The sequence below is a fragment of the Morone saxatilis genome, unplaced genomic scaffold (assembly GCF_004916995.1).
Source record: "Morone saxatilis isolate NCDOM2014 unplaced genomic scaffold, NCSU_SB_2.0 Contig20, whole genome shotgun sequence".
Lineage (NCBI taxonomy): Eukaryota > Metazoa > Chordata > Actinopteri > Moronidae > Morone > Morone saxatilis.
The window spans coordinates 19,447,052-19,456,846 of record NW_023339763.1 but is presented as its reverse complement, the minus strand read 5'-3'; the positions used below and the strand labels follow the sequence as shown (position 1 = coordinate 19,456,846).

The window sequence follows — 9,795 nt, the reverse complement described above, 5'->3', positions numbered from 1 at the left end:
GCTACTAGAGGTTACTTGTAACGACCTGATAGAGGAACAGATCAGCTAAGTCAGCTTGCCCATTCTTACCAGAAAGGCAGCCAAAAGGCCGAGAAGCGATACTGAACTACAGTCGGAGGTACGGAGCTCTTTCTCCGCACCGGGACCCTCACTGACGGTGTCAGGTTTTAGTCTCTGTAACAATTTCACTCAATAAGACAGAAACAAATACACTGCCTTATAAAACATAGTCATATAATAAAAGGCAGAAAATAACGACAAAACGTGTTATTTTAACGGAATAAGGCTGTCGCATATGCACGTAAAAACAACGCTTCCTGGTCATGTGACAATGTAGTCCAATAGGGATTTAAAACGCGAGAGCTGCGTTATTTACTATCATAAAGAGAGCTGCAACTTCTATTGTAAACAAAACTAATGTTACCTGAATAATAAATGCGAAAACACACTTCAATCATGTAGAAAGTCCTCTCTGAGGGAAGAAAATAAGGTTTATTTAACTGCCTGACAGACAAACGGAACTGACGCTCCCTCTAGTGGAGAACAGAGAGAACTGCACCCTGCGGCCTGCTGCATGTAAATACAATGAAATACAACTGGTATGTATTAATGACAGGTTGTGTGACGGCTCAAGTCCTCCACAGGCTACAAACCTGAGAGAGAGGACTTTAGTTTTCAGTAAACTAAGTTGAACTTAATAATAAATATTTAAGTCTCAAAACAGGAACGTGAGGTCGTTCATTAAAGTGAACTGGATTAAGCCACATTAGCCACATCCCCCCCACCCCGCCTATTTACCTATCTCATTGTGTTTGCACATGTTTTACACCTGCATGATGAAAGGAACCCCGCTGTTTGACTTTGACTTATGTCATTAGTTAGCCAACCGCCATTATGTCTATAACCAGCCTCCCCAAACAAGCTGCGGCCTTATCGTAAAGGATACAGCAGATACATGAGCTTACTTAAACCCGCTGTTGGTCCTGAAACGTCGTCCGGGTTATGCTGGAGGGGGGTCAGGTCACTCAGACCCCTCAGCAGGGGCCCCCTGTGAGTGGATCAGGAAGTTAAAGACTGTGTGCACTTCTCACTGTAAAAAATGTTGTGTAGGAGTTAAAAGACTATAGAATATGTGTTCATATTAATGTGAATGTCAATGTTTCATTCTAAGGATGTGTTGTGTACTTGCATTTTACTTTTGCTTTCACTCACATTGCACTAGGGCTGCAACTAACAACTTTTTAAATTTCATTTTTGATCAATCTGTAAAACTGTGTCCCAAAAGCCAGAGGCGACGTCCTCAATTGTCTTGCTTTGTCCACAACCCAAAGGTTTTTAGTTTACTGTCACAGACGACTAAACCAGATAACCAGAAAATATTCCTATTTGAGAAGCTGAAATCAGAGAATTTGGTCATTTTGTTTTAAAAAAGACTCAAAACAATTGATCGATTATCAAATTGTTGTCGATTAATTTAATAGGTGACAACTAATTGCATCATCGACTAATGTTGCAGATCTATTTATCTATGGAGCTTCAATGAAACACAAAATGCTTCACTCCTACGTTTGGCCTCACAAAAACATCTGTATCAATCAGGTAAAAGCCTATATTATATCAGACTTTATCAGACTCTGAACCCTGGGTTGCTCGCAGCCACTGGGGATGCACAAGTTCAGCATCTGGCAAAGAAATCCTATGCCAAACAAACATGGAATAATAGAATATTTACTTTTTTTCATGATTATAAATGTGTTTATATTTAATATACATTTCACTCTGAGCAACAAGTTATGTATTACTGGCCCATATTTGTACCTGGTTACTGACTGGGTCTCTCTGTAAAGTCACTCTTGACTCTATTGTCGGAGTGTCAGTTGGCTCAAATTACCTTTTGAAAAACATCATCAGTGTCCGTCTTATCATCCATCCAAGCACATATCACATAGATCTAAGAGATGAAGAATGTCCTGCAGGTTTAAATGCTCTGTTACAACCTTACCATGAAGTTCTGTAAAAACCTTCACTCGTGTCATTAGACTAACTTGGATATAACGTTTGGATCTCATGGGATCACTGTGGTAATGTTTGCAGGGCTGCAAGGAGGTTTCGTGGGTGGTATAAGCAACACATCTGCATATACAGATCAGGTTTGCCCTTCTACCCATAGCATTCACCATTATCAGAGGCAAACTACACTGGTGTAGCTACAACAAATTCACAGCCATTGGTCCCTTTAAACCATTAGTAAAACTGACCACCAGGGGGTGCAACGTGCAAAGATCTGAAACTTTAAATATCCAAATGAGGTTGAATCTTTCAGGATAAGTTAACTTGTCCAACTGCAAATGTTTTAGCTGATGAATGATTCAGGTGTATGATATAAAAAATAAAAGATAGTCAGGAGTGGATGGTTATTGTATTCATATGCTGCATTTAATCACCATCATTGAACAGTACATTGATATTCAAATGTTATGATGTAGCATTTTGTATCATGATTAGTTATTGATTAGATAATGTTATTGATCCATAGTTTCCAGACAGACAGTATTATGAATATTGTAAATCCTAAATATCAACACACATGGACACAAAGTGAGAGTGTTTTGGTAACTTTTATTTTACTAAAAAAGGGGGGAAAAAGTTCACATTAACATTTAGCCTCAATATTACAGTATATTGAAATTCTTCTCAAAGGAAGTAAAATACAACATTTTTTATTTTATTTTAATCTTATATTAAAAATATCAAATAGTACTCATCTAGCAGTGCTTACAGTATTTTAAGATATGTCGCAGGCTTGATAGCAGAAAGGTTGGCTTTGTACAGAGCAGAGATGGGCGTGCCTTAGCGAGGGCCTTGCAGAGACAACCTACCTTTGTGTTACCCGGCCTGGTTTGATTGACAAGCTGAACATGCAATGAGGGCAACTACACAAATCATCCTATAGATTATACTGGTGCAGTAAGACACTTGGAACAAGCTTGCAATGAAACAACAAGAAAAAAAGCTAAATGTTCCAATCGTGTTTTTTTTTATACCCCAACAACCCTCACAGAGTGCCCTTTTCTCCTCTACAAAGTGATCTGAAATTAACTGGCTGACTTTCTGGTGATCTTTTCAGTACAGCTTACCAACCATGGACATGGTGAATGAGAAAATCTGACTAAAAATAACATCACTACCTGAATAAACTTCAAAAAACAGACTCCTTAGAGCATTTCTCTAGTTGCACAGAACTGTACAGGCACACATATTATATATATTCAAAATAAATAGGGCTAATTTGGCCAAAACTCACTGGGGAGGGCAGTTCTCTCATGTCTGTCAGTACAGAGAGACACATCACCAGCCATTTATTAGGATGGCTTCCCAGCCACTTCTAAACCTCACAAGTTCTCATAGTCCCTTAAACACACACACACACACACACTCACTCAAGTACATCCACATTGTCACTCACACACCAGCCTCCTCTACCACGCACATGCACAAAGCCAGAAAGACTGAAAAAGGAAACAAAATATCTGCTGAACATAATAATTAAACATGTAAATGCCATTTTTCTGGAATGCCTCTGATCAGGAAAACAAAGCTGGAGGACTCGATCATCAAACCAGTGTCTGGGAAGGGCTCACTAGATGACACCATGACACACATGGGAGTGATCCTGTGCCACTGCACCAGGCTGTGGCCTCCGGGGCCCCCCCACCCTCGACCTTTCCCACAGCTGTCCCATAATGCCTTGTCATCTCGTCGATGGGAGGCGGGGGGTCGGCTCTGCTCTCCTCACATTACAAACGGGACATGACGTGTGACTACTAGACGGCCAGGGACTCTTCTTCACCACCTCCCTACGTGGTCGGCTCCATCTCTTTTCAGGGACAGGAAGGGACATGACGTGGTTGGTTTGGGGGGTGTAGACAGGAGGGATGTGAGGGGCGGGGGCTGTACAATCGAGATGAGCTGCCTGCTGGGAGGAGAGGTGAAGCAGGTGGACCGAGTGGCGGGGACCAAGATTCGTATAGAGTCTCTCACACTCTCCACTCCAGATGGCGCCCTGAGGGAGGTGGGTGGGGATTAAACGTCAGTGGAAAAGTAGAGCGTGTTGCGCTTCAGTTCGGCAAAGGTGATGGGAGGATGTTGCAGGTAATAGAGCAGCACCTGGACCTGAGGAGAGAGAAGACAAGTCTGTGAGAAATTCCTCTATTTCATCCAAGCTAAACCATATTGTCCTGGTTGTTTCTGTTTACTCCTCAATCTAACACAAGGGCTTTCAAAGTGTGACACTGTGGGAGACCCCCATCGATCACCCTCCCCCCAACAGCCCCTGTCAGACTCACCCCACTAGACATTCTGCACCTTATTTATGTTACAAAATATTGCTAGTGCAACATGGAAGTTAATATTAATAGATTTTGTCACGTCTATTTAGTTTTGGAACAACAGTTCCCACAATAACTTGGGGGATGTAAACAGGAAGTATAATGTTTGAGATATGCTGTGGTAACTCACACTACAACTGCAGAAGTTTTTTTTAGCCTATGGTTGTTTACCTTTTGGTTAGTTAGCAGTTCCAGTTTGCAGAGTATTCATGGGTGTACAAACAGCTATCACTGGACCACTTAAAAACTTAAAAACTTGATGATTCTTAGGCAAGTTCTGAAGTTATTAGGAGACTCTTTTTTAATGATTTCTAAGCTGATTTATGGATGTTTATTTACAATGGACAAAGGAAATAATGATATCCTTTGGAAATGTACGTCAAAGTAAATCTATAAATATGTGTATCATGTGTGTTCAGAGTTACGACTGTGGGTTTTGATGCACCTTAATGTTGATTGCCTCCATGAGCTGTGTGTGACAACCACTGCTGCAAATGCTGGCTGTGTTGAAAACTACAGTCAGTGACTCCCGATCTAATGCAAAACTGTACTAAACTTCTACTCCAACTTCTTTAATATGGTTCCCCATCAGTAGTTCATGCTGCAGAACTAAAAGTCTAAAAGTATCAGTCTAACAGTAATTTATTACTGGCTGTCGTTATACTTTTTATGAATGGGTGCACTTCTTATTGGTACATAGTTTTATCTCTAAGGTCACTTGGATCTGCTTCCTCATTACTTTTTCCTCCTAAAAATCAAACACATGAATCAGACAGACATATTTCTCTCTACATAAAAGACTGCTTAGAACTATTACATTTTTAGTTCATATTCAATAGGGATGCACCAAATCAAACCAACCAAGTATTTACATTTGGGTATTTGCTGATACCAGTTCTAACAATGACTCTGAAAACGTGTTTTATGTTCATCAGAAGTTCCTCACTTTCTTAACTACTAAGAGGTTACACAACATCATGCTGCTGTAAAGTGGTATTGGGTGTGGTATTGTACTACCAGTAGTTTTGTGATTACAAGTATGAGTACATGAGCATAGTCAGACCCGATACTGGTATCGGTATCAGTGCATCAATTATATTTACGTAGGGTTGGCTCATGATCCAGCTGCTTTGATCTTGGACTATTGTTTAATTCAGCATTATGCAACAAGTGTTACTTTTCTCTTTTATCTCTCTGTAGCTGCATTCTTTGTTCATTGTTACTTGATATTTTTCTGTTCCTGTTTATCTGCTTTGCTACAGCTCCCATAAAAAATACATGTTCCTGACTTCAATGTGACTAATTTGCTTAATTAAAGTTAAAATAAAGACTCTTCTGGCAGTCAGTAAACTCTCAATCACCTTTTGAACATTTCAAAATGTTTTTGTATGTCTGGAAAATCTTCTTTATTAAAACAGGTGAATCAGTCTAACGTCCCCCCTTGCACTGCTCCACAAACTTCCATTAATCTCCCCTTTAATCAGTTTAACCAGATGGGCATATGTCTGGAAAATTTAATTTTATTGACTGATTTTTTTAATGCTGCTAGCAGCTTACCAGGAAAAACAGTTTCTCTCTAGTAATTGAATTTACAATATGTATATTAGTACTCAGAGAAGGTATGTTTTGCGATCACATTGTCTAAAACGCTGTTTCCCTCTCTCTGATACTGCTGGATGGATGGATTATTTTATCAAAATGAGGGAGAATCCATCGCCCATGTCCCCATATGACATTATATTCAGGATATGGCGACGGAAGCATCTTTATTTGGTGTTTGACATTTTGTATACTTATTCAATAAACATTTAGAATTTAAATAAGGCCCAATACAAACACTCAGCTACACTGTAATGGACGGACGGGACCTCCTGCATGTGCATGATGCCCTTTTTATGATGATTTACTCTGGATGCTGTTTACTCTTCCAAGAAAAGAAATCTGTGCACAGGAAACTCATCTCTCAGTAGAGATGAATAGATGGCCTGCAGCCTAAATACAGCTGGGAGAGTAGACCGCAGTGACATGGGTCACTTAGCGACGTGGGAGTAAAATTCATCTGGAAAAGTCGTGCAGCGACCGAGGAAATGTGCATGTACGCACCAGTTTACCATCTACTGTGTACGCTCACACAGGGATCCCTGCTCAGTTTCTATTAATAAAACCAAGGGGACAGACGGCGCCAGAGAGAAATATGGGTAAAAATGTTTATTGTCTCAATATTGTATGTAATGTGTTCATTTGTCTTAAGGCAGCACCAAAATTCCAATGTGACTGTGTGTAGTACCTGTGCCATAACGTCATGTGACCAGATGTCAGAGGCGGAGGTGATGTGCTGTCCCTTCGTGCTCTCTGACTCTGAGGGCCTGAGCAAAGTGGGGCCAAACACAGTGGCCAGGTTATGGAGGGACATCTTGTTGATGGGCTCCTTCTCAGCCACCCTGCAGAAACAAACAGCGACAGGCCCGTCAGTCAGGGAGGACGGGGTGGAAGGAAAATCACTACAAATATATACAGAAACTGCACACACTGTGCTTGTGCTGGGGAACGTTTGGGTTTGAATGTGAAGCTGAAGCTTTTTGTCTGGTTGAGTGAATGCTTTGTATCTTGTATATAAAAGCAGATATTTGGAAAACAATAATAAATCAGTGGGGTGCAAGAATTTGAGTGGCTTAAACATTTTTGGAAGAGGAACATCATATGAAGGGATGTAGAAAAAGTACTCGTTACACTATATGAACTAAGGATAGATTCAAGAATAATAAAGAGTGTAGAGATATTGTTTGTCCACAGAATAACCAGTTATAATTATACCAATAGATTGGGTTCCTTTTCACTGACAGATTGCCTAACTGTGATCAGTAGGTGTCTGTGTGTGTGTATGTACGTGTGTGTGTACCGTTTGAGGTGCTCCAGCAGAGTGAGGAAGGTCATGAGGTTGGGGTCAGGCAGAGAACGCAGGAGGTGCATCATGCAGTTCTCCTTGGCTGCCGGGTCTGAGAGCGCTGCGAGGGAGAGGAAAAAAATGTCACATCCAATTATGAGAAGACAGCTCTTTAATGTTAGCTCTTATCTCTTCCAGCTGGGCAAATTCAACTCCCTTGCAGAACTCTAAGAAAGACTGGTGACAAAGCACCCACTTCTGGGACTAAAGGTCACACACCTATGCCCTCCATGAAGGCGGGGTAGAGGCGGTCGGTGAGCAGAGGCTCCGGCAGCTCCCTGAAGTACAGCTTCAGCGTTCCCGCGATGGCGTTGATGTCCATGTCACTCAGCATCATCAGGATATCTTTGGTATCTGCAGGTCAGACACAAACACAGTCTGATTAGAAACTGAAAACACTACATTATTAAAGGCTCACAATAACACAGCTGCTCAGGAATGATGTAATCTCTCTATAAAAAAAAAAAAGCAACCCATGTACAGACGATGGCAGATGCAGGCATGCGGAAAGGTGATACCGGGCTCAGATCAGTTTGATTTTGGTTGATGTAAAAGCAGCTGTGACCAACTCTGAGAGACTCTTACACAACATAAAACTTGAACGCTTGACAGCTGCTGGTCCTCATCTGTCCTGGTCTCCCTAACATGTTCCCACAAATCTATCCTCTACCGAGTGTTACAGCAAAGGGCTCAATTACAGAAACCCCTGGGCTGCAGGAAAGTGTCTACATCAACCTCAACAGCCTTTAAGCACACACTACAGTTCCTAGGGACAAAGAAGGTAAATGCTTGATATTATATAATTGGATGTAGGTCACCAAACTATCAGCTTAGAGGGAAGTTATAATTTCCCTGATGGGATATGGCTATGTTAAATATGCTTCTGGTCTATATACTGTTATCTGTTGGTCCATAGTGCTGGTAATAGACTATTGTTTGTTCTCCAGTCAGGATGATGAGAGGAAGAGAGTGACAGACAGAGAGACAATGAGTGGAGTCTTACTGGTGTCAAATGCTGTTTTGAGGGCCTGGATATCAGTGGCCACCCCTGAGATCCTGTAGATTCCCACTTCGTCAATCCCCCTCTTCTCCACTTCCTCAATGCACTGACGGACAATGTAAGGCACCTTGGAGCGCTCGCGCCTGTGGACATACACATGTACAGTTATACAGATTTACCACAAAGGACATAAAAAACAATTTCAAATCTCAGAGGAACTATGTCTGCTAGCTCAAGGTAACAGCTTTAAGGTAACAGCCAGTTCTGCTCTCAATTACAGGTATATGCTTACTTTGTCACCACGTTGATTTTGACTCCAAACACCCCACTCTGTTTTTTGGACGGCGTTCTCTTCAAGCTGAGGTCCCGACTTGTAAACTTCATGGAGAATTCCACTTTGATCTGATGATGAACAAATAACACAGCTAAAGTAAACCGCATTCCTTTAAGAAGCCAGAAGTGATCTTTAGCACACTCATGAACTCCTTTTCTGTCTTTGTTTGCATAGAGACAGTCCTGGGGGGTTTGACATTGACATTTTTAGAGTGAGCTACTGATTCAATTACATTACCCAACATATTTGATTTTATTGTAAACATTACAGCCAAACAGATGTTTTTTCTTCAGTGTTAAGATACAGGCCGTTATTTAAAAACACTGTGCCAAACACTGTGCTTGTGGTGTCTTACCCCGTTCATCTCTATGACGTCCATGTGCCAGTTCTTGGACTGCACTGTCTGAGGATCCAGCTGAAAGACACAACAGAGACAGAAATATATTGAGTGATAAGATTTTTGACCAAAGAAGGGCACATGACTTCATTCATACAGTACAGGGAGTGTCTCTAAAGAGGAGACTGCTTTATCAAATCATCAGATAACAATGGTCACCATGTAAAAGTCACATTTCTGCATGATAGAATTATGATAAACAACGATAAAGAGTCACTGCCTGTATAGCCACATAGTTTGCTTAATTCCATCACATTATCTAGGTAGAGGAAGGTGATGATTCAAGCAACCAAAACAGGGTTTTAACTAAATGCTTTTCCTACATTAATCACAGGCAATATTTGTACTACTAAAAGAACAAATGAAGCCAGTTTTTACCTTCTTGGTAAAAACTATAGACAGACAGAATAAACTATAAAAATGAGTAATGGAAATTCTAAATGTCCTTGTTTTTTTCCAAGATGTGTTATTTTCTAAAGAAACAGAAACAAAATGGTGAGTAGTAGTAGTAGTGTGAGAGGTGATGATCAAATGTACCCCTTCACATTTAACTTAACAAGAACCACACTTAGTAAGAAGGATGCCCAAGAAGAGAGATCATTCTAAGTGGCATTTATGTAAGGCTAATCACTCTTGTAAGAAATACACCACCTGTTGTTGGTGGAAGGGGGAAAACTGCTGTTCCCGCCCGGTTTCGAACCGAGGACCTTTCGCGTGTTAGGCGAACGTGAT

The 9,795-nt window shown here is 40.9% G+C and overlaps 1 protein-coding gene across 4 annotated transcripts in view; it reads right to left on the bottom strand.

Annotated features, from left to right (window-relative positions):
• Positions 1-2,601: 2,601 nt before the first annotated feature.
• abr (ABR activator of RhoGEF and GTPase) overlaps positions 2,602-9,795 on the bottom strand; it is a 123,252-nt gene continuing 116,058 nt past the window's right edge. For 3 of the 4 annotated variants that reach the window (XM_035666137.1, XM_035666138.1, XM_035666139.1), the window contains 7 exons: positions 9,022-9,081; positions 8,625-8,734; positions 8,336-8,475; positions 7,552-7,686; positions 7,288-7,393; positions 6,676-6,829; positions 4,084-4,173 (listed from right to left, as the gene is read on the bottom strand). In XM_035666137.1, coding sequence (XP_035522030.1) covers positions 4,084-4,173; positions 6,676-6,829; positions 7,288-7,393; positions 7,552-7,686; positions 8,336-8,475; positions 8,625-8,734; positions 9,022-9,081 — 795 coding nt within the window. Of the gene's footprint in view, positions 4,174-6,675; positions 6,830-7,287; positions 7,394-7,551; positions 7,687-8,335; positions 8,476-8,624; positions 8,735-9,021; positions 9,082-9,795 lie in introns of all 4 variants that reach the window. The other variant, XM_035666136.1, reaches the window with a different exon arrangement.